At 44.9% G+C, this 27,941-nt stretch overlaps 1 protein-coding gene and 1 long non-coding RNA gene across 3 annotated transcripts in view; one reads left to right on the top strand and one right to left on the bottom strand.

Moving 5' to 3' along the window:
* PRCP (prolylcarboxypeptidase) overlaps positions 1-20,756 on the top strand; it is a 31,744-nt gene extending 10,988 nt beyond the window's left edge. The window contains exons 2-9 of the mRNA XM_081860509.1: positions 7,892-8,032; positions 9,230-9,331; positions 10,010-10,191; positions 11,283-11,440; positions 13,234-13,406; positions 15,842-16,006; positions 18,105-18,292; positions 19,364-20,756. Coding sequence (XP_081716635.1) covers positions 7,892-8,032; positions 9,230-9,331; positions 10,010-10,191; positions 11,283-11,440; positions 13,234-13,406; positions 15,842-16,006; positions 18,105-18,292; positions 19,364-19,574 — 1,320 coding nt within the window. The 3' untranslated portion in view covers positions 19,575-20,756. The remainder of the gene's footprint in view (positions 1-7,891; positions 8,033-9,229; positions 9,332-10,009; positions 10,192-11,282; positions 11,441-13,233; positions 13,407-15,841; positions 16,007-18,104; positions 18,293-19,363) is intronic.
* The window catches only part of LOC309341409, a 122,621-nt gene that overhangs the window by 87,384 nt on the left and 7,296 nt on the right, over positions 1-27,941 (bottom strand). The gene's annotated exons all lie outside the window — the stretch shown is intronic.

Here is a 27,941-nt window from a genome sequence, read left to right as displayed (position 1 = left end):
CTGGAATGTGGAGGAAATCCTGCCACCCATTGGTGCCAGTACAGGGATTCATATGTCTATTTGAGCCCTAATCATGTCTACTTTGACCCTAATTCAACATGAGCTGAACTCCTTACTGGAATTATTTCAGTCAGCTTTCATATCCATATACCAAATTAGGATTGTTTCTGTCTGGCTTATATAATATAGGATTATCTATCCTTATTATCCTATCCTTATTTAGCACCTGACATTCCAAGAGAAGGCTGTCATATCACATTGACTAAGCAATACCTTCTTAACAATGGAGTATCATGTTGCTTAAATGTTGTGGAGCCCCAAAACTCATTAGAATGGAAAGGTGTGGCTAGTAGTTTTGTATGGTATGATGGCTTTCCACCACACCCAAGTGTGGAACTCCTGAAGACACCCATTTTCAGTTTGGTTGGAACTGCCCTATGAATCTGACTCTAGAAGAGCTGCCCTTGTAGATATATCCTACTGGATAATAGCTTCTTTGGGTAGCAGAACTAAAAACAACATTAAAGGATAGTAAACTTTTTGAATGTTCATTGTCACATGTTGAAACCAAACTGCACAAAAGCAAAATTTAGCCGGTGTTTGAAACTCCCATTGTCCTAGACACATTTTGCGACAGGGAATTTCATTAGAATGAGCAGTTTCTGAGCTCAAAAACAGCTCCCATTAGTGAAATTCCCTCTTGCATAATGCGCCTAGGACAATGGGATTTTTGAACCCTGTTTGTGTGTACCAGGCTGTCACAGGAAGCGGTGTAGGAGTTCAGACACCTATTTTGAGGAGAGGAAGGCAAACATATGGTCTCTGAAGAAATTAATGGTGTGAGGTTGCATCTTTTGACACTGCTGTGTAAAGAAGCTGTAACCTGAATTAAGCTTGTCGTTTGTAGAACATGGTATGGAAGTGTACATTGTGTTCCTCTGTGAGAACATCTACTTGGACTTCTTGTTCTGAACAACAGCATGTATTTATTAGCAAGCTCCTGGCCTATTGTTTATCTCTGAATGCACCTCTGTATTTTTCTATGAAAAATGATGATCGTGTTAGTGTTGGCAGGAGGCTCCCACTTTGGATGAAATGAATGCCTCTATAGACTCAGGCAGTCTTGATCATGTTTATGGCAGCCTAATATAACTCTTTATATCTGGTCTTAGGTTATAGGTAAAGGTAAAGGGACCCCTGACCATTAGGTCCAGTTGTGGCCGACTCTGGAGTTGCGGCTTTCATCTCGCTTTATTGGCCGAGGGAGCCGGCGTACAGCTTCCAGGTCATGTGGCCAGCATGGCTAAGCCGCTTCTGGCGAACCAGAGCAGCGCACGGAAACACTGTTTACCTTCCTGCTGGAGCGGTACCTATTTATCTACTTGCACTTTGACGTGTTTTTGAACTGCTAGCTTGGCAGGAGGTGGGACCGAGCAACGGGAGCTCACCCTGTCGCGGGGATTCTAACTGCTAACCTTCTGATAGACAAGTCCTAGGCTCTGTGGTTTAACCCACAGCGCCACCCGCACTCAGGTTATGATAGCCTTTAAAGTCAAGATCTTGATGCCAGTGCTGCAATACTTTGCAATAATTGACCTTGGGAGTATTAAGTGATGTGCTTCATGAAATACTGAATCATATACAGTGGAACCTCGGTTGTTGGAACACTTCGGAAGCCAAACAATTCGGAAGCCGAACACCGACAATCCAGAAGTGAATGCTTCCATTTTTGCACATGCCTCGAAAGCCGAACGGCTTCCTAGGCACGTTTCTCCATTTATTTATTTTTAAAAATGTCAACCAGCAATTGTGTCTTGGTTGTCAAACATTTTGGAAGTCAAACGGTCTTCCGGAATGGATTACGTTCGACAACCGAGGTTCCACTTTAGTAAAAATAAATAAATCAGGCAGGTACAGGGATGGCTGCATTTGTAATTAAAATACAAGCGATCCCAAGCAAACGGAAACCAGTATGAAACTCTCATTGAAAAACATCCTTGGTTAATCAAAATTTTGGGATGGAAAGAGTTGGTATATTGTAAGAGTTGTTTAAAAATAGTCATGTATTGTGAACAAATCACTGGGGGATTTATTTGACAATAGGAGTCTTTATTATTGTCCTGTAGGGTCAAAGGACTTTGTAGAAGTTCCTATTGGACTTCCCTCTTCCCACTGCCATCTGGGTATCTTTATCAGTGGATTGTGTGCCAAGAGCTCTGCATGACTTCATCAAAGCATTGGAACTGATAAAGCAGCAAAATTATAAAACTAGCAAAAGTAATTTTCCTGTCTTCTAATTCACTCTTTTCTTTCACGTCACTTTATCTCACTAAAATTAAATTACCAGTATGTAGGTAAGTGACGTCAGTGGCAGACTCCTGTAAAAGAAAAAGAAAGGTGTTTTAGTTTTACTTAATTATTTTTGGGAAGTGACATATTCTCAAGCCTTATCAGGGCACAAAGCGTTTCATGAAGGTCCCTCAGCTGCTAATGAATCTTGCATCTTCTTCACCTGGCACATGATCTCAGTTCAACTGAAGCCTTTTGTTCCTCGTGTTCCATGAAGGGGTAAAGGTAGACATGGGATTTTCTGCCCTTAAGGCTTATAGCAGGCTACCTCAACCTTGGCCCGCCAGATGTTTTGAGACTACAATTCCCATCATCCCTGACCACTGGTCCTGCTAGCTAGGGATCATGGGAGTTGTAGGGCAAAAACATCTGGAGGGCATGAAGCCTGGCTTATAGCATCCAAGCCTGCTTAAACCATGAGCCACAGTCTTATAATGACCAAAGTCTGCTCCTGTTCCACAGCTTCTGGCATGATCACTTTAGTCATGCACACAGATTCACACCCTGAAATGAGATAATAACATACTCTGAGTGGCGGTAGTTGTCCAGGATTTGGGGCAGAAGTTTTCCCATCCCTTGCTACCTGATACTTTCAATTCCTGTGTTGAGTGTCTGGAGCACATGCTTGCTGATGAAAATAAATCAAGCCATAAAATCAAATTACTCAGCTATCTATATAAAAGTGCTCATATTTTATGGTCAGTTTTAAGGTTATATATATTCTGGGAATAAGTTTCAAGCAAACGTTAAGCTTGCAGTGTGTATTAAAGGGAAGTTATGATTGGGAAGGTGCAGAGGGAAGCAAGAGTCAATTTGCATTTTGAATCCAATATAAACACCATGATGCAATATCTCCTTCAAAAAAAAAAAAAAAAAAAAAAAAAAAACATAGATTGAAGATTATCTTTGGAAAAGCAGAAGTAGAGCAAAATTTCCAAAGGTGAAGAGGCTTACCAAAGGTGAAAAGGGAGGAGGAAATATGAATGTGTTAGTTTTAGACAAGGATTTATTGAAAGATTGAATCATAGAATTGTAGAGTTGGAAGGGACCCTGAGGGTCATCTGGTCCTCAGGGGGCTGATCCTGTCTGATTGAGGCAGAGGCTTGACAAATCATGGTTTTCAAAATGGGAAGGGTCCTAAAGAATCTATATGCCTCATCCCATGTTACCTACCTTTCGGACCAGATTCCCCCCCTTCCCCCAGTAGCTGTGACTTCACATGAGATGTATACAGACGTAAATCTCAGTTCCCTTATACATCTGAAATTGATGGGTTGGCAAACCAGGTTTTGTCCTAAAATATAACAAATATGGTTTAGGCCAGGATTAGAATAGATGGAGGGCACACAGTCTCAAGGCTTGCTTCCATCTTTCAAATTATGGATCGTAGGGAGCTGTTGCCATATCTTAATCCAGTCACACTGGGTGTCAGAGACTCAGTTGAAATGGCATCTCTGACAGCTGAGAATATGTGGTGCCAGCATGAAGCATCTCCATGTACTGCAATAAAACATGGTGATTGACTTTGCATCAGGGCTTGGCAACTTTTTTTATGGCCAGTGGGCACACTTGGCATTTTGGTAGATTGTTGTGGGTGCCAGTCACGAAACAACTGCTGAGGGGCATGACATAATACATACATACCTTGAATAAAACAATTAAATCTTTTGAAACACTGCAGTTTCATTCCCCACAACATTATTTTCACATGGTGCTTTGAAGCTGACTCCTTTCTTTGTCAGCTTAACTATGAAGGCTGGTTCTGCCACGTGGTTATTCTGCACTCCTTAGTCACTGCAACAAGAGTGGATTGATTCCCAAGTTCCTCCTCTACTGCACTGCCAGGGAAGGGTGGTAAGTTGTTCCTTGTCTTATTTAGGGGAGGTAGGGACTTTTCTGTCTGTAGGTGGTTCTTATATAGTAGAGAAGGGTGGTTGTATGTGTTTGTAGTTTATGTGGATACCTGAACACTGATCTTTTCCCTTTCTTCAGTGAAAGGAAGCAAGCCTGGCCCATGTGTTGAGCACCCTCTTCATTGCATGCCTGGGCTAGGGAGTTCCTGCAGTTCTTTGAGTAAACCACTGTCCTCACCTGGGTGTGTGAGCTAAGATTTGGAGTGGTAGTTTGGAAAATCCTCTGCATGAGTTTCATGTTCCTCCTTGTGATGCTCAGTACGTCACTGATAAAGCAGAAGTTCTCCTGGGGCGGGGGGAATGCCTGTACAAAATAAGATTCTGAATAAAAACTACATGTGGAACAACCACCAGAATGGAATAAGTCCTCCCTTCAGTTAGTCATATTCTGTCTCTTCCATCCTTCCTTCTTGCCCCCCACTTCTGCTTTTTGAAACTTCCTGCTTTTACTTTAATGTGACTACAGTGACAAAGGTGTTGAACTTTCTTCAGTATCTGGGCCAGGAACTAAAGATGCTTTGTGAAACTGCTTCCAGGCTGGCTTCCTTTTTTGTACGTGTTTTCACAATTTAACTTTCTTCCTCCTTAGCTTTTAAAAACTGGCATGTGGTAAAATACCACTGATCTAATTCTAGCAAAGGAGTTGCGACCATCTTAGTGTAGCAAACGGAACCATCTGTTTTGAGACACTTTGAAGAACTGACAAATAGCTTTCAGAATAAGGTTTGTTTCTTTGTTTCGCTAGTACCTGTGAGAGCTTGTGCCACAATATTTGCCTTTAGGGTGCCCTGGAACTATGTCTCACTTGATCCAATTTTGTTGCTGTGATGCAGAACGGACACAAATAAAGCAACCTTGCAAAGGTCTACCTAGTTAATACCCTGCTATAACGATGATGATAATCTGGTTGCCTCCAGGCTCTGAAATGTAACCTCCCCTTTCATCTTGCACTAATACTGTAGGCCATTAACAGGTAAAGATGCATCTATATGTATTGCATTTTATGTAGGTACCAATGAATGCGACCTACATTTTATGTAGGACCAATGAATGAAAGGCAGTGAACAAGCTTTCTTGGTAGATCCACATTTGACGAGTCTTGTGTATAAGGATCTTTGGACCTTTGTAATAGTGTGTCTTGACTGACTTTCCCCGTAACTCCCGCTCACACATGTCTTTTCCCAAACAAAGTATTGTTATGGGTTTGTGGGTGCCCTGACCCCCTCTAGGTTCCCGTGAGCTAGGGTTCAATCAATTCTTTGAGAATTATGATGAGCTGACAGACATTTGATTCAGCAGTGTAAAAATGCTGAATCAACCATAAACATGCTTCCTAGGGAGTAATCCTATTGAACACAGTGAGATTTCTGAATTAATATGTATAGGATTGCTAGGTTTAGCTTTGCCACTGTACCTACTCCTGCCCTTCTTGATGTTAAAAAACTTTGATTACATATTTTTAAAAGTAATACTTCGTTTAAAACTGAGATTTAAGAAGGCTTGGCTTGTTGACATGGGCTTGTAAGCTGCAGGAGGATATCCTGTGACTTCTCTGAATCTTTTTACAAGGAGACAATAATATAGACAGGATGTGCCCTGTTGCCCTCTACCATGTCTTGCTTGGGACTAGTGTGAATTCTTAAAGCCTTTCCCCATGATCAGAAAACTGTACTAGTTACATTTTATCCATAGAGTGATATTCCTTCACGCTTGGATCCAGCACCAGCACCTAAATTGCAGTGTGTGAGAGTAATATCCTATTTTGCTCTGCTTTTTTAAAAAAGCAAGGGATGAAAGTTCCAACATTAGCTTTGCTCCACAGAGGGATAATATAGCCACCAAGGGAATGAAATTTAATAGGTGAACAAAATGGAGTGTTGGGATTCCTTAAAGACTGTCTTATCTCCAGCATATCCAACCCATCACCACAATCTGCAGGGGAAGACAGCCTGCAGATACCATCTTGTCAAGGACTCTCCTTCCTTGGAGGTTTTTAAGCAGAGGTTGGATGGCCATCTATCATGGATGCTTTAGCTGAGATTACTGCATTGCAGGGGTTGGACTAGATGACCCTTGGGGGGGTCCCTTCCAGCCCTACAATTCTATGATTCTATACTGCAAATAGATTCCGTTCACACAATGAATGTGTTTGTTGACAGGGAGAAAATTGTGGCCACTCTGCTTCTCTCTTGTGCTTACTGCTGCCATGCTACTGGGAACTAAGCCATGGCTTGGCTTTTTGTTGAATCTGAACCTAGGCTTGTGGTCTCACTCCAAGCGTAACCACATTCTGCAACCTAGGTTTGTTCTTTGCTTACCAAGAAAACAATCTGTATTGCTTCATTCATTTTAAAACGTTGTATTGAGCAGGGCTCTGGACTTCTGCCTCAGAAGTCCTGCCATTGCAGCACCATTGCTGTTCTTCACAGTAAGCCTGCAACTTACGCACAGTTAACTTGTGTGTATTCAGCTTTACATGCCTGGCAAATAAATAAATAGGCAGAAAGGGGGCGAGCATCCACGAAAAAAGACTTTGGCAACCCCACCTGCCATTGAACCCAATGTGTTTTGACTATACAGGATTTTGCCTTTAGGTGTAACCGCTGCGTTAAGGGGCCGGCTTACTGTACTGAATAACTTCTCTGAGTATCTAGTATGGTTTAGTTTTGCTTATGTGAACATAGCCTAGAACTAAAAACAGTAGGATCCTGAAAGGTGAGCCGCTTCTTCAGCACTGTTAGTGTTTGTAGCCTTTTTTGAAACATATATGGACTCCCACCTGCACAAAGCTTCAGATCACATCTTTTGCTTTGGCTGGAAGAAGGTTTTAGTTTATGCAACAGCTCCATCTACTGTCTTTCTCCCATCCCAATCTTCTTTGCTGCGTTTGTTTCCTTGAGTCTGTTTCTACTGTGATAGGTTCTGCATGTCTGAATAGCACATGAGCCAGTTGGTGTAGTGGTTACGGTGTCAGACTAAGACCACGGAGACCAGGATTCAAATCCCCACTCAGCCATGAAGTTCACTGGGTAACCTAGGGCCAGTCACACTCTGCCTAACCTACTGGAGCCAGTGTGGTGTAGTGGTTAAGAGCGGTAGTCTTGTAATCTGGGTAACTGGGTTCGCGTCTCCGCTCCTCCACATGCAGCTGCTGGGTGACCTTGGGCCAGTCACACTTCTCTGAAGTCTCTCAGCCCCACTCACCTCACAGAGTGTTTGTTGTGGGGGAGGAAGGGAAAGGAGAATGTTAGCCGCTTTGAGACTCCTGAAGGGGAGTGAAAGGCGGGATATCAAATCCAACTCCTCCTCCTCCTCCTCTTCTCCTCCTCCTCCTCCTCCTCCTCCTCCTCCTCCTCCTCCTCCTCCTCCTCCTTATCCTTCTCCTCCTCCTCCTCCTCCTCCTCCTTCCTCACAGGGTTATTTTCAGGATAAAATGAGAAGGAGAGCTATGTATGCCACCTTGAGCTCCTTGTGGGGGAAAGGTGCGGTATGAAATGTAATAAATAAATAGCTTGTGAATCTCATTACTTGGAGAGTTGCAGATAGAATGGTCTAAAATTAGGAAATTCCTTATTGATGAGTTTTCCCTTCTTTCCATATCATGAGCTCTCTTCTGTCTGTTGCTGCAGATTGACCACTTTGGTTTTTCCGAAGATGGCACATTCAAGCAACGCTACCTCATTGCAGACCAGCACTGGAAGAGAAATATCGGGTCGATGCTCTTCTATACTGGCAATGAAGGAGATATCACTTGGTTTGCCAATAATACGGTAAGGGAGAGTCTAGGATTCTAGGTAGGAACTCTGTTGTCATTTATTATCTGTACAGCTCTTAGAAGACGGTTGGCATTCTGATTTCCTACATATATTTCAGGATTGCAGTATAATAATGGAAATGACTGGATAATCCCAGGAGCCAAAAATATCACATTTGTATTATTTAAATAACTTTGTTATAGATGACTTGGAAGTGGTGACAGATCTTGCTGCTGCAAAAATGTATAAAGCAAAAAACTGGAAAAAATACTGCTCCATCAGTTTCAGAATGGTAGAACAGAATATGCCTAACAGAACAATCCTAACCATAGGAAGCTGACAAAAGTTGCTTGAAATATGCCAGCGTAAATTTTGCTGATATCACCCTTTTTGCCAGCATATGCTCACCCTGGTTGCCAGGTAATGTGATTGATCTGAATGGAGTTAGGATCCAATGCAAGGCACCCTGCCCAGTCCTGCTCACCCCCCTGGAATGTCCTCCCCCCCCCCCCAGGGTTTATGCCAGCATAATATCCACTGGTCTCAGCTCAGGCAGAGCTTACCCTGGCTGATCTGGGGCAAGGGAGTTAGCCTGGTATATTTCCAACCAAGCTGGGATGTGGTAATTTTACCGACATAGCCTTGGTGTGCTGGGCATTAACTAACTGAGCCAGAAATCTTCTGGATCTCAACTTGCTTGTCGTGACTGATCTTGAGTTTGCTTTGCTCCCTAAATTAACATATTACAGAAGAGTAATCAGTAATATGAACTTTATTTGAGACTAACAGCCTAGTACCTGGTATTGCTCATGAATTCTGAGAACATGCCCCCCTCCCCCCAAAAAAAACCCCTGTGCTTAAATTCAGGACAGTTTTCAAAGGCTCAGTTTTCATGTTGATTCAAAAGGGCATCTGAGTGTATCCAGACATAGGCGAAAGCTTGGTCCTTGATCTCAGGAACCATTATGCAAAATTTCATATCTTAAGAGATTTCCAAATGCATAGTGAACAAACAACTTTACAAAATATATAGTAGATGAATTGGAATGATAAATTTCAGAATATACAACCTTACAACTCTTTTGATTTATAGTAATTATGTATGCATAGGATGTTCTATAACTTAAAATTATGTTTAAATGGTTTAGTGGTTGGCAGTTTGTAAATAGACAACATTTATTCTGCTGGGTTTTTCTCTTTACTTCCTTCCAGGGTCTTATGTGGAACATAGCGGAAGAGCTTGATGCCATATTGGTATTTGCTGAACACCGATACTATGGAGAGTCTCTGCCCTTTGGAAACAAATCATTCAGTGTAAGTAGCCCATTGCATTCAGGTTAGTTATTGGTTCAACAGAGAATTTAGAATTTTAGAGGACAACTAGAATGGGAGATACGGGTGCGGTAATAGAAAAAACCATAAGCAATTTATATGTAAATAAGAGAGCTCTGGAGCAATTGCAAAATGGAAATTTGAGGTATAGGGATGAGTTGTTTCAGCAAGGGTAGCCAGTTAAATACAGCTAAAACTCAGTGTCTTCCCTCATAGTCCTTCTACATTGGAGGTGACACAGTCTTGCCGTGTGACATTTGCAAGGGTTCCTTTGGTAAAAGTAGACAGGGTTTCACCCACTGTCATAGCTTTACCCTACTATGGCATAATCCCTCCCACAACACACAACTTCGCGGTGCAGTTGTATCACATGTTCATATAGGTGGAGCTTGTGCTACCCAAAGTGGGTGGGAACATCCCAGACACAGTTCTGTTCCTTTGCAGTAGAAACCATGTGGGCAACTGTGCAGTGAGTAGTCAAGTCTGCTGCCATGTGTGGATTCTTCTGTACCTTTTTGCTGAACTCCCACATCATTGTTTCAGGTGCTCTCTCCATTGAGCCATGTGAGAAATGAATAGCATTTTCACCTCCTGCATTGGGGTAGCAAAGACTAAGAGTTTTCTGTTGCTAAATGCAAATGTCACGCAATCTTGTTTCAGGATGCCAAGCATCTGAATTACCTGTCTTCAGAGCAAGCTCTGGCTGATTTTGCAGTGCTCATTCAACACCTGAAGCATACTATCCCTGGGACCCAGGACACTCCTGTCATTGCCATAGGGGGATCTTACGGAGGGATGCTTGCTGCATGGTTTCGAATGAAATATCCTCATATAGTAATTGGGTGAGTGCGGTACCAAAAGAGTATCAAAAATTGATCTTGTCTGATAGGAAATTCTGCATATTTCAGAGAACCAGCTATCACTAACTTACAAACATAACACATACTTAACCTGGAGGTTAATCCACGTTGAACCCAGTGGGACTTGTTTCTGGGCAGACCTATATAGGTTTGCTTGTAAGTCGAGCAGTGCCTACATGTGCAATAATTTCTATAATGCTTCTCTCTGCAAATATTTTTTTACTCCTCCAGACGCGTAGGCAGGGGGATGCGGTGGGTGTGGTCCTCTCCGGGTGTCATGATTGAGGGGGGTGACAAAATGGCAGGCGAGTGGGTGGCACACCTCACACTCGGCAGCAGCTGCTCTTCTGACCTGATGGCAGAGAGCAGCCCTCCCCAGCTGTGGCGAGTTGCACCCGGCTGCAGCAGCCCCATTGCTGGGTCATGTCTCACCCGGCTGCGGAGAGCAGGAGGAGAGTGAGCAGCAGCTTCCCTGCCCCTCTCCTACCCTGTACTGTGGCGCGTGGGAGGGCACCCTCCATGCCCCGCCTCCCTCGAGAGCACACCCGCCCTGGGCAATGTGCGCATATGCTTTGCCGCCGGACTCCTCATCGCTTATTCCTAAGTCAGTCACCTTGGCTGCTTTTGAGAAGGCAGGGCAGAACTGAATTAACAAAAGCTCCAGCCTTTTCCCCGCCTGGAAATTCACCACACATTTATCTAATATCTTTATTTTTAACTCCATCCTGCAGCTTAAGACACATTTTAATTTTGTCTCATGACCTTTCTTCACTGCCCTTTCTCCTTTTTTAAAAACAGTGCTGTTGCCAAGTCCTCACTTTTAAGATTGGCACAAGCAAGTCATGGGTTGCAACCCCCATGTTGAAGAACAACCAAGCAACAGCTCTGTGAGGAAGGCTATTAACTGAAGGGGGAAAGCTTACGAAAAACAAGCCAAGACTGAATGGCTTTGGGGGATGATTCAGTTGGCTCACTGCTAGGGTTTGGATCCATGGCAAAAGCTCTTGTTACCACAAGTGCTCAGTTAGATCTCCTTATTCATGAATCTCCTCTTTTTCCCCCTTGGCTCACAGAGCTCTTGCGGCTTCAGCCCCCATCTGGCAGTTCGACAACCTGGTTCCCTGTGGCAGCTTCTATCGTATCGTAACCGAAGATTTCAAAAAGAGTGGGAACTGTTGCTCACAAAGCATCAGGAACTCCTGGGCAGCCATTGACCGTCTTGCTTCCACAGGTAGGCAGCTCATGAAGAGACTCATCTAGAGCCTTCTCTAGGCCTTCGATCTCTGCTGTGATGTGCTCCTAGCAGTTCTATAAAGCCTGTCTGCCTTGGGGGTGTGACTTCCCCTGTGGGGCAACACCAAAGGGGGCCATCCCTTTGGAGGCAGTGCTTTGGTGGTGGAATGAGGGTGTGGACCAGCCTCCTTGTTGTAAGATTAATGTATTTAAAGGGTTTTCAGCATTAAGTGTGTTTTTTATTAGTTTGGAGAAATTGGTACAGTGGTGCCTCAGGTTAAGTGTTTAATTCGTTCCGGAGGTCCGTTCTTAACCTGAAACTGTTCTTAACCTGAAGCACCACTTTAGCTAATGGGACCTCCTGCTGCTGCCACACTGCCGGAGCACAATTTCTGTTCTCATCCTGAAGCAAAGTTCTTAACCCGAGGTACTATTTCTGGGTTAGCGGTGTTTATAACCTGAAGCATATGTAACCTGAGGTACCACTGTTTTATGTATTTCATGCTTTTTTTATATATTGCAACTTTAGGATGGGAACCACCCTGATACCTATGGGTGTCAGGTGGTATACGGATTTACTAAACAACATCCAGGCTACCACTTCATTTACTCTCCAGAGATTGCACTTTCCTTTATTCCCTTCCTTCACACATACCTCACACATTATAATGACCAGGTACTTTCTTCCCAGCTTGGCTTTAAGAAGCACAAATGCTGGGGTTGGTGGGAGTTGTCATCCATAGCCTATTGGGGCACAGGTAGTATCCAGTAGATGCTCATGATGCTGCCCAAATATATTTCACACACATACTTTTTGCTTGTGTAATCCCTGTTGGAAGTGGCTATAGGATCTCACTCAGGGCTTTCCCGAGATGTTAAGAGCCTCCTTTCTGCACTCTTTGTACTGACAGTGGGGAGGAGCCATATCTAGGTGTTCAGAGGCTCCTCTATCTAGCACTCATAGCTCACCTCACTAACCCTAATCGATGCCCACCCAGGTTTTCTGCCTGGATGAAATCATAGAATCATAGAGTTGGAAGAGACCACAAGGGCCATCGAGTCCAACCCCCTGCCAAGCAGGAAACACCATCAGAGCACTCCTGACATATGGTTGTCAAGCCTCTGCTTAAAGACCTCCAAAGAAGGAGACTCCACCACACTCCTTGGCAGCAAATTCCACTGTCGAACAGCTCTTACTGTCAGGAAGTTCTTCCTAATGTTTAGGTGGAATCTTCTTTCTTGTAGTTTGGAGCCATTGCTCCGTGTCTGCTTTTCTGGAGCAGCAGAAAACAACCTTTCTCCCTCTATGTGACATCCTTTTATATATTTGAACATGGCTATCATATCACCCCTTAACCTCCTCTTCTCCAGGCTAAACATGCCCAATGTGGCCTTGAATCCGGGTAATGCCTCTTGCTTCCCTGAAGAGGGTTGTGTTGTGTGACTTTTGTATGGCTTGAATGTAACCTCCTGGAAAGAGTTGCATTTGTTCCTCTGCCCACTTTCTGTCTCTGGCCTCACCCACCAATATTAGTGCAGCCCCCAGGAAGTTGGCAGTGAGGAAATTTGCCCCTTGAGTTAAAAAACGGTTTCCCACTCAGTATAGAAGTTCAGTTGCCAACATCTCCAGTTTTTTTAAAAAGACTCCTGGATCGGAGAACTTGGAAAAGACCCCAAGAAGAGCCACTGCCCAGAGAGGAGAAAAAACTGGACTAGAGGAAGCAATGGTTTGACTTGCCATAAGGCAGCTTAGTATGTGTTAACTGAATCTCTGTATTTTCTCCTTTCTAGAGGAAGGCTTGCATTGGCTTTCATGTACATTTCGCCTGTGTAGCCCACTGAAAACTGTGACAGATGCTGCTGCTTTCAAAGGATGGCTAAGTGAGACTTGGGTTAATTTGGCAATGGTTGACTACCCATATAAGGCTGACTTCTTGCAACCTCTGCCTGCCTGGCCTATTAAGGTAACTGAACAAAGGCATCTTTTCATTTGCTCCCCATCCCCTCTTTTAGCCAACACTTTTTAAAGACTCTAGGAGGTCAAACATGAATAAACAGCAGTGACACAAGATGCCCAAGCATTCCAAAGTAAGAGAATTCTAAGCATAATTTGGTTGATTGCACAACCTCCAGGTGATTTTTCTTTATTTATGAGGTTGTAGTTCAATAATAACTGAACACTTAAATGGATTTTTATTCTGCTTCTTGGCTCCACAGTGGTACTCCCAAGGTAGCAAATAATTTCAGTTAAAAACATCAATGTACAAAAGCAGCCAGCACATTAGGCATCAGACATAAATTGTGGCTTTCAGCATTGTGAGTTGTTTCTAAACAATTGCTTTTAATTGATGCCTGAAGATAGAGAAGATGAATACTTTTTTAATAAGGGGGTTAGCGGAATTTCTAGAGCCAAGATGTGATGTAACCTAAGCAGGGAGAGGGGAACACCCCTGCCCAAACACACACACCACAGAAGAGCAAAAGGAGTGAGCTACAAGCTAGTAGTTGAAAGCAGTAGCTTTATTGTAGGGGATGTGTATTCTTAAGTGAGCTGTGTTTCCTATGCTAGAATACTATAATATGGCACATAGAGGCAAAAGGCTTCTAGAAGGCCCTGCAGTCATAGTTCAGGTACCACTACCGAGAAGGCCCTGCCCTTTGTACCTGCCAAGTCTACCTCTAGTGGAGCAGTGCCACAATAACCTCCCCTAAAGATCCAAGTGCATGAACACTTTTTTATGGGCAGAGGTGATTCTTCAGGTACCTAAAAGTCCAGAGAGGACACAGATTGGTGGGAAGATGCTGCAATGGTCACATCCCAGAGATTCTTCAAGCCCAGTCTAGGACTTTGGGACAGTTTAATGGCCTTTTATTGGAGGGTGTGGAGAGATGAGGGAAGATACATGGAAATCCAGGTTTGGTAAAACTTTGAAACCAAATTTGTTTTGTTCGTTACTGCTTGCTTTAGAGGGTTTTTTATGGCTAGAAGCCATTTAGGGAGGAGGCGTCTTTCTTTGAGAGCCTTTTGACAAGGCACTTCAGTTCCCCAACACCTAAAACCAAGAGATTTCCTTCTCTTTTGCTGCAAAACATTTTTTTAAAAGGGAAAAATGTATGCAGCCTCTCTGGGTGGCATAAGCTGTTCCAGTTTCCTCCCTTCCTTTCTTTTCAAATGGGGGGGGGGGACTTCAGTGACAAAACTAATGTGATTATCCTGAGTGAGACTTAGAGGTGTATTGAGAGCTTAGGGGAAAGAATCCGTTCGAACAGTTGAATGTATCTGCTTAATCCTCCTCTGTAATGGGGCCCATGGTCCTCTGGGGGAAGTGCAGGCTTTCCCTCTTTTCCCCAAACCTACCCCCTTTCCCCACTGCCCTTCATAAAAGGTTGCCGCCTCTTAAAGCCGCTCTTTAACTTCCGTATGGCACATCTGTGCTAGTAAAGGAGTTTTCAGGAATCCTTGGTCTTCCAGCCGAGAAGCTGCTCAGTAGGCTGGAAAAGGCTAGAAGTCGTCTTAATAAGTGATTAACTCCCCCCACCCCTTCACCCTTCGCTCAGCGAACCAGCTCCTGCCAAGAGCTGAATACCGAAGCTGCTGGAACTCTCCCCCTCCTCCCCTCGCACCTTACTAAGGCACCAGATCATCAGTGTCTCAAAGTAATGTAAAACAGATTGTTACCTTATTCTCAGCCTGTTTGCAGTAGCATCCACAGTTATGCTGCAAAGAAGCCATCTTAAACTAGAATGAATCTTTTTGGAGAGACCAAACAGCTCAGCAGGAACTGCACCTAAGATCGTAAGAGGCTGCTTGATCTGCTCTAGCATCCTGCCCTCACAGTGGCCAGCCACACGCCTATGGGAAGCAGGATCTGAGCATAACAGTTCTCTTCCCATTTAGAATCCCCAGGAAACCTGTATTCAGTAACGAACTACCTTCAACCGTAGATGATTTCCCTCTGTGAAAATCATTTGGGGTTAGTAAGCTTAAACTCTCAAAGTTCTTTGAAGCAAAGGTGGCTAACCTGTGACTCTCCAGATGTTGCTGGACTTTTAACTCCCGTCAGCCCTGGCCAAGGGATAATGGGAAATGAAGCCCAGCAACATTTTGAGGACCATAGGTCCATCGCCCTTATTTTTATTAAAGTATAATGAAGGAAATCTTCTTGCTGCAGATTTGTGGTAATGATTTTGTTTATTGGTAGAATAACAAATGTTTTGGCCATGCCAAGATTCAAAGTTAATTTGCTGATCTGTAGTTTAGAGGTTGCTTATCTGCTATCACTAACCAGAGTGGACAAACTGAGTCTACAGAAAACGCAGCATCGCAGGTTTAGTCTGTTGCTGATTTCTTTGCACTCTCTCTTTTTAAAATAACTTCCCCTTTTCTGTCTATCTATAGGAAGTTTGTAAATACTTGAGGAATCCCAAACTGCCAGACAAATTGCTGCTGCAAAACATCTTACAGGCAGTAGACGTCTACTATAACTACACGGGACGTGCTTCATGCCTTAATTTAACTCAGACTGCCACAAAAAGCCTTGGGATTCAGGGCTGGTATTATCAGGTATGTATGCAGCATCATTTGCTCCGTGAAACTGTGGCACAAAGTGGGGCTCTTCGCTTGAGACCCATATGTGAATGCAGAATGTCCTATGTTTGATCTCCGGCAGCTACAATTTAAAAAATATAGGATCAGGAAGTCACAGGTAATAGGAAAGATAAGGTTACAGGCGCAACTGGTCTAACCTGGTATGAAACACAATAAAGACCCATCTACGTTTAAGTCCTTTTACAATATGTTCCATTTAATCCTGAGTCATTGGGAAAGGTATATCTACTCATTTCTGTGATCTAATTCATCATATTTAAATGTCTAAATTGTAATATCTTTTAAGTAAACATCAATTCTTTTTGTATTTCCTCTAACCATTCTGCTTTATCTTGTCATATGCAATTAAATTCCAGCTCGGTTTCACTGTCCCAAGTATCCTTAGCTATCATCTCCATTTTCACATTTGAGAGTTCAATTAGCCATTGTGCTTCTATACAAATGGGCATCTATTCTGAACATACATTCTACGGATTTAATGTTCTTCCTAACTGAACGTTCAAATGTGGAAACGGAAGACAGATAAAAACTACTCAGTATTGTGAAACCAACCTGGAATTCGATAGTATATCACAAGATAAAGCACAGTAGTTAGAGAAAATACAAAACATTTTGGATGTTTTCTTAAAGGATTTAAAAGCTATTAGAATTAAGAAATATCAACATGATTATGGGATTACAGAAATGTGAAAGTAAACCTTTGGTTGAGTCCTTTTAAAAAGCCCATTAGATTTGAAGAACCATGGAGTCTCCATTCTGATCCTCAGAGTAGCAATAGTTACTGGGATACCTCAAATGGGGAGGAATATGACAGAGATAGAGAATGCTTTTTGAGGCAATGCCCCAAATTAAGACAGTTGAGGTGTTGGAGGGTTCAACATACTCCCCAGTATTCCTGAAGGAAACTGATCTAATAGGCAAAACATCCCTTGAACTGAACATTGATGAGAACTCAGTTCTGAATAAAGGTTTGCCCATTTTGTGCCTATTCCTAAACACATCTGTGAGGGGCAGAATTGATGGAGACAAGGTGCAATCCATCTTTCCTCTACATCTAGCGTAGAAATGGGAGGGGCAGTGTTTTCTACCCCTCCTCTGCCAGCCAAGCAGGTTAGTGAAAAACAAATTGTAATCTGGTAGCTTTTTGGGTGGTGGGTATATTTACAGTGCCAATTATTTATACAGAACACGGTTGGCAAACTAGCACAGCCTTTGGCCTTCCCTACCCAAGCATGGCAATTAGGATAAAGGGGAAAACCCTCTCACTTCAGGGGCAGGTGGCAGGTATGTGGGGGACTAAGCACATTTTTGCTTTGACCCCACTCATCTCTGGCATGCAGCTCCCAGAAGATTCTCCATGGAGAAATGTAGCTCTTGGGTGGGAAAGGGTTCCTCATCCAGTCTGCCTGGTGCTTAACAGAGCACAGAAGGCCAGGTAGGTCCCTGCTCTTTAAGAAGAGTGTGCCGTCCCCCACTCTTTAAGAAGAGTGTGCCATCCAAACTGCTGGAGGAGGCAGGGGTAAAACAGGGTCACATTATGGAAGTTGCTTTAGTTATACACACCTGAGGGTTGGTGAAAAGCCGCCAAGTTGCGACAGAATGTCTAGACGTTGAGGTCAAACTAGTTGAACTGGACCTCCTGTAGCCTTGTGAAATATGTCCAGGGAATACAACAGTGAAGTTGGGCAACTTGGAAGAAAAAAGTTTAAAATACTGATCAGGGGCGGGGGGTGTTCAAATGCAATTTCAAGAAGAGTGCCCATTCCGGATATACACTGAGCCTCAGGAGTTTAGAACAATGAAGCAATTAAAGCTGAATAGTCACACTTTTGTATTGTCCTCATGTTATGGTGAACTTGTACTGTAAAAAATTGAAGTAGAAAATTCGATTGTTTTAGAAGTGGACTGGCTGCCTTACTTATACAGCAATGTTGATGTACCTGCCTGTTGCTTTACAGAGGATCATAAGTTGGTTCATTTCCCCCCCTTAAAAAAAGGCAGTCTACTTCTCTAAACTAATTTCATTGTTTTCCTCTTCACCCTTCTGCTCTAGGCTTGCACTGAAATGGTGATGCCCATGTGTTCAGATGGCATCAACGACATGTTTGAGCCCGAAAATTGGGACTTGAAAACCTACTCGGATGAATGCTTCAAAACCTGGGGGGTGAGACCTCGTCCTGACTGGATCCCCACTCTCTATGGGGGGAAGAACATCAGTGCTCACAGCAACATCATCTTCAGGTGAGGTGTTGGTGTGTCTGTCAATCCTAAGTGGTGGGAATGGCTGGAATGTGAGCTTTGTCACTAGCTGATGGCGTTTGGTGCTGTTCTGGAGCCGCATAGAATTCCACCCGTGACTGTATTGTGACTCTCTGTCCGCCAACAGAAGCTACTCTAATACAGTGGTGCCCCGCAAGACGAACGCCTCGCAAGATGGAAAACCCGCTAGACAAAAGGGTTTTCCGTTTTGGAGGCACTTCGCAAAACAAATTTCCCTATGGGCTTGCTTCGCAAGTCGAAAATGTCTTGCGAGTTCCTGCGGGTTTCCCCCCCTTTTTCCCCTCGTTTCCTAAGCCGCTAAGCCGCTTATCAGCTGATCCGCTGATAAGCCGCTTAACAGCTGATCGCTAAAAGCCGCTAAACCGCTAATAGCGCTAATCCGCTAAGCTGTCAATGGGCTTGCTTCGCAAGACGAAAAAACCGCTATACAAAGAGCCTCACGGAACGGATTAATTTCGTCTTGCGCGGCACCACTGTAACAGACAGCTTATCTCGTCTACATTATCCATTTTATGCAAGGTAGTAGTACTTGAATAGTCAGCAAATGATGCAAACCTGATGCCAAGCCAGCGGTGGGGATGATAACATAATTGCATATTGGAATTGCATGAGTAAGAGATTTATGTGGTCAGCCTTGCACTCAATTCGCATAGCTTGTTAAAAGTAGGAATGACTTTTGTGGGAACGGGTGTCTTAGACGTGAATGCACAGAAGTAAACAGCAGGTGTCAGCTTGAATTTTTGCTGGAATCTTACATTCATGGCCCACTTTTCAGCCAAGATTACTTTCCACAATGGCTTGCAAGTAGAATTGGTGCAAATATACAATATAATCAGGGGCATGTTGGTGTGATGGGGAGAGACACACACATGTGACCTTCGGGACCCCTGACAGTTGCTTTACAGTTGACACCCTGATCCAGTTTCCAGGGTGATAACACAAAACGAGCCTTTCCATGCAAACCGTTTGTTAATTGGGATGTTCCTAACATGCAGATAGATGTTCATTTCTTTCTCCCCTTTTTCCTTCCAGCAATGGTGGGCTCGACCCCTGGTCTGGGGGCGGAGTAACACGGAATATCACGGACAGTCTAGTTGCCATAGTGATCCCAGAAGGTGCTCATCACTTGGACCTGCGCTCCAACAGCCCTTACGATCCAGACTCTGTGCTGCAAGCCCGTCTTTTGGAAGTTCACTACATGAGACTTTGGTTGCAGAACTATCGTCGTAATGGTTCAAAGTAACTGAAAGAGCTGGTTTTTGTGGTTTCCGCTTTCTCCTGTCAACGCCGAGGGAGGATCTGCTGGCTGGATGGCTGGCTTCTCACAAGTGTTTCCCCCATCGTCGTTTCATGCCTGCTTTCCTCTTTCTCTCCTAACCAAAGCATCTTATTTGTATAGCAGATGTCTGGCTGTGCAAAGGATCTTTTGAGGTGGCTAACCTAAACCTTGCAGTGTATGGCTCCAGACTGGTGGCTCTTCCTTAATGTTCTTCTGGCGCTTCACAATTTTGACAGAGTTCAAATGGCATTGCCGGTGTCTAGGGCCCCGTCCACTCCACCAGGTCTTATGGAAGAAAGCTGCTTTAGAGAAATTTCCCACTGCTCCTGGTTGAGCACTGGAACCCAAACTTGGGAGTGTAGGGTATCTTTGTGGGGGTTTGGGGGGGGGGAGAGAGGCTTTCCTTTCTTGTCCCACAAGCATCCCTTGTGTATGGGAAGCTGGCACATAAGTAACTTATAATATCCACTGGGTTTAAAGCTGTATAGTGTAAATTCACAGATGACAAATCAGTGGCTATAACGCATTATGGCTCAAAGTTCCTGATCATGGAATTTCTATCTGAATTCCTGTTGCTGGGAATCACAAGAATGGCAGGAGGTTGGTGCTTTCAAGAAGCCCCCAAGCAGGGCATGAAAGCATCTCACTGGCTGTGGTTAGAAAACAGGATGCTGAACTAGATGGATCCTCGGCCTGATGCAGCAACACACTTGTGTTAAGCTAAACAGTTTATGACATAGGTGTAAACTTTTTCAGGGGCGCTGTTGGGTTCAAGGTCGTGTCCCCCCCCCCCGGAATTCCCCCAGCAGACAGTGCCAGGCATATTGAATGGCTCACCTGATAGACTCAGTTACAATAGTAGCTGCTGCAGCACAGGACCGCCCCATCTGTGTTGTACCACATTTGCCATGACTCTTTGGGGCTTTGTTCCTATCTGCCAGTAATTTTGTTTGTGTGTTTGTTTGCTAAGAATTTATACCCTGCCTTAAACAGGCTGGCTTAGGCTGGCTTCACCTTTTCATTGGACCATGAACTGCAAGGCCTCAGTCGGGCCCAACAGAGTGCAAAGCTGTTAAGGAAAAAAAGGCCAGATAAGCTATGAGCCTCCATAATATTAAACAAAAATAAAACCTTCAGCATATTTTACAGGGATAATAACTGTTTTGTTGCAGTTGGGCGTGAGTGTGTCTTAGTCACCATGAAAAACAACAGGAAAGAGTCTGTGGGATATGAATGACTGTTTTTATTATGGTATCAGTTTTTGTAGACTAAAGCATATAAATATGTGTGTGCGTGTGTTACTGAGTTTTAAATCATAGCAGATTTTACAACAAACTATAAACAATCATGGTTACTTATTTTAGTCTAACATGAGTCATATGCCATCTTGAGGTTGTTTTGAAGTTAAGATCTTGTGTTCCGGAGCTTAATGACCCTGTAATTGGATAGGTAAGAAGTTGAGTCGACTGTCTATCCACCCAGTCTGATTCTTCATGTATGCATCTGAGGAAGTAGGTTATGCCCTCTTAAAATAATTGCAGTTAGTCCATGATATCAGGGGTGAAAAACCCAGTCTGTGGCACTTTGAAGACTAACACAACTACTCTCCTCTTTCTTTATATGTCATTTAGACCAAAAGAAACAACGTCAAACTGCTTAAAAGAGTAGGTATGAGAGAGACTTTTTGTCTGCTAATGTGAACCGGCCAGCTTGAGGCAATATGACAAAGCCTTATCCCTCATCTTAAACTGGCAGATGTTTTAAATGAAGGGATATTCTGGGGTCTAGAGTGGTTGCAACACTGATGTTTTCCTTTGAATTGTGTTCTGTTTACCATTCTCACCAATTTGCCATGCATAGATTTGTTGTTAGAAGCATAATGCCCATTCTGATGCTCCCACTATGGACAAGCACATCTGCAGTATTCTGCAGTGGAGACCTGAATGCGGCAGCGGCGGCGGGGTGTGTATGTGGATCTACTACTTATTCCTTAAAAAAACAAACAAAAAACCCATCAATTTTTGTATTGGTTTTCAATGTAGCAAGTAACAATAAAAAACAAGGAACAAATAATTATGCAATAAATAATAAAGAGAAGAACCCTATACACAGGGAGGGGTCTAAACACATGCATATGCACAAAACATTTGTCAGAGCTGCCCCTAGGTCCCAGCTCACAGAGGACCAACGCCAGGCTGTCGTTATGTACAAAAGTCTTTATTGAAGTTCAGTTTCCATTTCAAAGCCGCAGCGCGTAGCTCTACGTCTTAAACCCTAGACCGGCGAAGCTCCGTCTGAATCTCCTCCCCTTCCACACCAGTTTAAGACTCTAGCCTTGCTCCACCTCTTCCTTAGCTCCTTCCTCCTCTGGGCCCTCCTGCCCGCTGGGGTTTCACCCTTTCTGGACTCTTCTGACGCTGACTCCCCTGATTCTTGCCCCTCCCTCCGGCGGGCTTTAGGACCTGGTTCCCTATCCGGGCTACCTGCTGTGCCGCTCGCCTGTACATTTGAACTTGGCGCGCGCGCCCAGCCGGCAACCTTCCTCTTGACCGTTCCCTCGCTCTCCGATGGAGGCGTGGTCAACCCTAACTCATCTTCTCTCCCTCCTGGAGGAGACGCTGTCCCTGATACCTGGGATTCTTCCCCCCCCACTGCGCTCTGGTGGGGAAGCTGGTCCTGATCTCCAGCCACTGCTCTGGGAGTCCCCGCTGGCCCCTTGCTTCTGGCGCGTCCCCCCTGGGACCCCCCTTGCCCTGGCCACCGGCGCCTCCCTCTGGGAATCTTCTGATTCGCTGTGTTTCTGGAATGTCCCCCTTGGGGCCCCCCTTGCCCTGGCCACCGGCGCCCCCTTCTGGGAATCTTCCGATTCGCTGGAGAGGCTCATGGAATCTCTTGGGCTACTGTCATCTTCTCCTACGCTGCCCTCGGATTGCTCCCCCTCGCTCTCCATCTCCTCCCTTCCCTGTGCTCCCGCTCTTGAGTCCCTGACAACATTAAAAAGGATATAGGGAATCTTGGTACAATGAGAAAAGAAAATATATTGGCCCACACAACAAAAGGAGGTACAGCAGCTTAGGGCTGAGATAAACAGATCAGAAAGCCAAGTGGCAGCCTGGATGATGTCTCATACATTCTGGTTGCATAGGATAACTAAAAAAGAGCCACCGCATAATCTCATATTTGTTGGATTTTATTGCTCTTCTGCCAAGCCGCCTTCACTGGGTGAGTCGTTCTAGTTGCACCAAATTCCAAACTTCACTGCACCATCCTTCCAAAGGTAATGAAAAATTATGTTTCCAGTGGCGAGCTTTTTGCATCTTGGCAGCTGCAGGTGGGATTAGAACCAAGTTTGGGTGGCCGCTGCGAGAGCTGGACCATTCGCCTGATAACACCAGGCTCTTCCCATTTATTTTATCATTAATTAGAAGGGAATTGTAAATGCGCTAGTTTGTGCAGATCCAGAAATCTGACCCCCTAGAAACTTGTTATTCAAGGTGCTAACTGAAGAGGGTGCCGTTGTTTTTCAGATGCCATCCCATCTTCTGCATAACCATCTCCCTCTGGTTTCCGTTGCTTCCTCTCTCCCACCCCAGCAGCCCCCAGTTTCCATTTGCAAAGGGGAAAAAAATATTTTAGTTCCATCTCCTTGCTGTGAAAAAAATAAAGGGCTGTCCTGAAACATGGAGCTGCAGGATGGCAAATCCCTTCCGTTTGTCTTGTTTCCCTAATCTATGCAACCCCTTTGGGTGGTGGGTAAGCAGTTTAGGTATTTGCCATAGAAGGGGAGGTGGTGTGCCCTCCTTTCTTAACGACAAAACTAATGTGATTATCCAAGTGAATGTGAGAGTGGGGTATTGAAGGCGTAAAGGAAATCTGTTAGAATAGCTGAATGTATCGGCTTAATCCTTTTCTCTAATGTGCTGGACAATGCTATTGGGAGGCGGTCGCTCTTTCTATACAGGAGCAAATGCTTAGTCTGCAGAGGTTATGAGTAGCTGGCAGCTTTTTAAAATACTTTTTCTAATGCCTCTCTTTTTTTAAAGAAAAGAAAAAGAAAAACACAACCACCAAAGCTGCTGGAAGTAGCTAAGGAGCACTCTGAAAAGCATTAAAAAACAAAACAAAAACCAACCCCTCACAAAAGCTAAATAGTGGAACTTGGAGCAAGATGAGCATTTGTTTTGCCTCCAGCTGCCTAAAATGTTTTGGAACTACCGTATTTTTTGCTCTATAAGACTTATGGAGCGAATGCAGGCTGCGCAGCTATCCCTGAAGCCAGAACAGCAAGAGGGATTGCTGCTTTCACTGTGCAGCGATCCCTCTTGCTGTTCTGCCTTCTGAGATTCAGAATATTTTTTTTCTTGTTTTCCTCCTCCAAAAACTAGGTGCGTCTTGTTGTCTGGTGCGTCTTATAGAGCGAAAAATATGGTAGATAAAATTCATCATCATTATATTTCCGCCTTTCACTCGAGTCGCAAGGCGGCTTACATACTATAAATATAGTAGAACACCACAACATAACATTAACAAATCATCAGTAAAACAACCACCTTCCATAGAACACCAGTAACAAAACAACTTTACAAATAGGCTAAACAGCACAACTATGAGAAAAGTCATATTGCAAAATTCACAAAGCATTACAGCTCTTGTAACCCACAAAGCAATATTAGCAAAATTACCAAACTAACAACCGAAAAAACAAACTAAGCATTGCTGAATTTTCTTTCATCGTAGAAATAGATCCTTACCAGCCCATTCAATGCATAATACTGAATGGGAAAGAGGGTTTGTCTTCAAGAATGTGTCATGTAAGACAGCAGCCAATTACCTAAAATATTCTGAGTGCTGTACATACCTGCATATATCAAAGCAGTGGTTCCCAGATGTTTTGGGGCCATTTCCCCCATAGTTCCATAAATTCATCCGTTGTGCCCCCACCAAAAGCATTATTCAGAATAGCTGTCTCCAAGACCCACTAAGGAGATAATAACACAATAAAATCCAAAGTGGGAACAATTACTTGCACGTTTATTCAAAATCCAGTTAAAACCATTTAGCTGAATTAATGCAACAAAACTGCTGAACTTGATCCAGTGGTACCAGCTTTTCAAAGCCATTTGGACCTACAGAGTCCTCTGCTTGCTGCACTTCCCTCTAAGCACCCCAAGGTAATCCCACCCACCCCAGGGGGCAGTACCACCCACTTCAGGATCCACCGATTTATGCCATCATTATGGCTAAAGGGACGTGGGTGGCGCTGTGGGTTAAACCACAAAGCCTAGGACTTGTTGATCAGAAGGTTGGGGGTTCAAATCCCCACGATGGGGTGAGCTCCCGTTGCTCAGTCCCTGCTCCTGCCAACCTAGCAGTTCGAAAGCACGTCAAAGTGCAAGTAGATAAATAGGTACTGCTCCAGCGGGAAGGTAAACGGCATTTCCGTGCGCTGCTCTGGTTCGCCAGAAGCGGCTCAGTCATGCTGGCCACATGACCCGGAAGCTGTACGGCGGCTCCCTCGGCCTATAGAGCGAAATGAGCGCCACAACCCCAGAGTCAGCCATGACTGCACCTAATGGTCAGGGGTCCAGGCGTTGGGCAACCTTTTCTGGACTGAGGGCCACATTCCCTCGGCCAAATGTCTTGAGGCTGCATGCAAGCCCAGAAGTAAAAGGGGACAGAGCAATAGACAGGACTCTTCTGCATTCACACACATCTCTTAATCTGCTACCCAAGAAAGTAAGATGAATATTCACAGCACAAGGATGCATTACAGCCAGATGGAGCCGGCCTGCCCATGAGGCAGAATGAGACGACTGCCTCAGGCGGCACTCTCTAAGGGGCATCGCCCATGTTCTGCTGCCCAAATTTGCCACTGGTCTCCCCAGCAGAGAGGCAGAGAGGGACTTGCAACAAAGCTCTGTGGAACATCTCCCCTTCTGCCAAGTTGGCACGAGAGGAGGTGTTCTGCCACCCAACTTTGCTGCTGGGCAGGGGGCAGGGAGATTCCCCACCCTGGCAGTGTGGCAGGGCTTTGCTCCAGCTTTTCCTGAAGGGAGGAGCCACTGCAAAGCCGTGTTATCAGGTGGGGAAGGAGTTCCAGAAAGTATGCTGCTCCCTGTCCGGCAGGGAGTTGAGGTCAGGTAATCAATATGTTTGCTGCTGTGTGAAGTGAAGGACATGAGGCAGGAGTTGGTAATGCAGGTGAGCTGCGCACAGGTGAGCTGCAAGCAAGCAAGCAAGCTGCCAGCCAGCTCTGTGGAGGCTCCTTTTATTGACACAATATGCAAACCCAGGTAGATACATTTTGGGCTGTGAGCTTTACACATCTTCCAGTCCCAAGATCGTGGGGTGGTACAAAGTTATTTTGGCACCTGTTTCCACCATGTCATTTTCCCCTTGCACAATGTATGACAAAAGAGACAAAGGTCACAGACAGTACATGGTGGACTACTGAGACCCCAAAAGGTTAAACAGAGGGCAAGATGTTCAGACAGCTGTGGCTTTATCTGTGAGGGGGAGTGTGCTCCACACCCCAAGGTCATGCGTGCAGGCAGCTGAGGCTGCCCATGGGCGGGAGTGTGCTCTGCAACCCAGCGATCATTCCTACATTGTGTCACCTCAGGCAGCAAAGGGCCAGCACAAGCCAGGTGGAGATACCCAGAATTTCCAGCTCTGCAACTATCAAGGGCTACTAGCCATAATGGCTATGTTGTGCCACCACACTTGCAAGCAGCAATGCTTCTGAATGCCAATTGCTGGAAGCCACAGAAGGGAAAATCGCCCTTTTGCTTGAATCTTGCTTTCTTGCTTCCCACAGACATCAGGTCGGCTGCTGTGAGAATGGCCTAGATGGCTTTTCTTGCGTTCTAATGCAGACACACCTCTGCATGACTGGCCTCCTTCGCCTTTGAGTCGGTCAAAACCATTTCCACGAGAAGCGGCAGCTCTCGGTCTCATGCCCTCCCTTTAATTTTCTGAGCTCCGCGCTTGAGGCTTTTGTCGAAACAATGGCACAAGACCTTTGTGAGACACCGCTTCCAAGGTCTCTCTCCCAAAGCGACAGGGCCTGCCACCTCCTCATGTCGAGAAGAGGCCAATAAGCAGGAAGGCAGCAGGAGGCAAACGCAATAACCGCAGGCCCTTGAGTTATAGCGGTAACCTGCCGAAATCCCAGGTCGCCGAGTAATTTACAGAGGCGGCCCGATGTCATCCGAGAACAATTCCCGCAGCCTAGGCCCCAAACGTCTACAGACTCCTGCTGCTCATATTATTAATACTATCAACAAACAGCAGGGCGTTTATACTGCAGAGAAAAGAAACCCGACTCAGGCAACTGAGCTAAAGGATCACCAGTGGCCCAGATTCAGTGGGAAACTTGAATTAGGGTTTAATAAGGGCGTGATGGGAAAATAGAGCTTTTCCTAACATTTTCTCCAATAGGGCTTTTTTGTGTGAGCTGCATCAGTGTGTGTGTGTGTGTGTGTGTGTGTGTGTGTGCAGGGTGGGGGGCTGGCTATGGAGGAACAGGTGCTCAGCAGTGGCAACAGTGGAGGGGAGGAATTATAGGCATGGGCGCAGAAGGGGCAAAGTATATTTCTAGGTGGGTGAGTTGCTTCTCACATGCAAAGGTCTCCGAAAGAAAAATAACAGTACAGTGGTACCTCGGGATACGAATGGGATCCGTTCCAGAGCCCTGTTCGCATCCTGAATAGAACGTAAGACGCGATGGCATGCGCAGGTCACGTTTTGTCGCTTCCGCGCATGCGCACGACGTCATTTTGAGCGTCTGTGCATGCACGAGTGGCGAAACCCGGACGCAACGCGCTCTGTTACTTCCGGGTTGCCGTGAAGCACAACCCGAAAGCGCTCAGCCTGAAGCACATTCAACCCGAGGTATGACTGTAAACGTTAACGAGGGGGGGCAAGCTTCTTGTTTGTAGTTGTGAGAGGCGATTTCCCCTCCTGCCCCCACGCTGCCGCCACCCTTGTGCTCCAGACTAGCCTCTTAGCATTCCAAAAAGTCTCAGGTCACTTCCATCCTTGCATGTTCCCAACCGTTAGAACCCAATCTATTAATATCTGTGAATTATTCATCTGATCAATCTCTTATCGGTTAGTGAGAAAATCATCACATCTCTCACTTGGCTTAGATTTGCAGAGGGGTGTCACACTTGGGCCTGGTGCACGCAGGAACGAAGTTGTGAAACTAATGAAATCTCTCTCCCTACCCACCCCCCCGGCAAAAAATGAGCCAGTGTCTAAATCTGATGGCCCCTTTTGAGCTGAAGGCCAAATGGGCCCCCTTTCTCATTGGTCCTGGTCTTGTCCATG

Source organism: Podarcis erhardii (assembly GCF_964252035.2).
Source record: "Podarcis erhardii genome assembly, chromosome: 4".
In the NCBI taxonomy this organism is placed as follows: Eukaryota; Metazoa; Chordata; class Lepidosauria; order Squamata; family Lacertidae; genus Podarcis; species Podarcis erhardii.
This window is presented reverse-complemented; position numbering and strand designations above follow the sequence as displayed.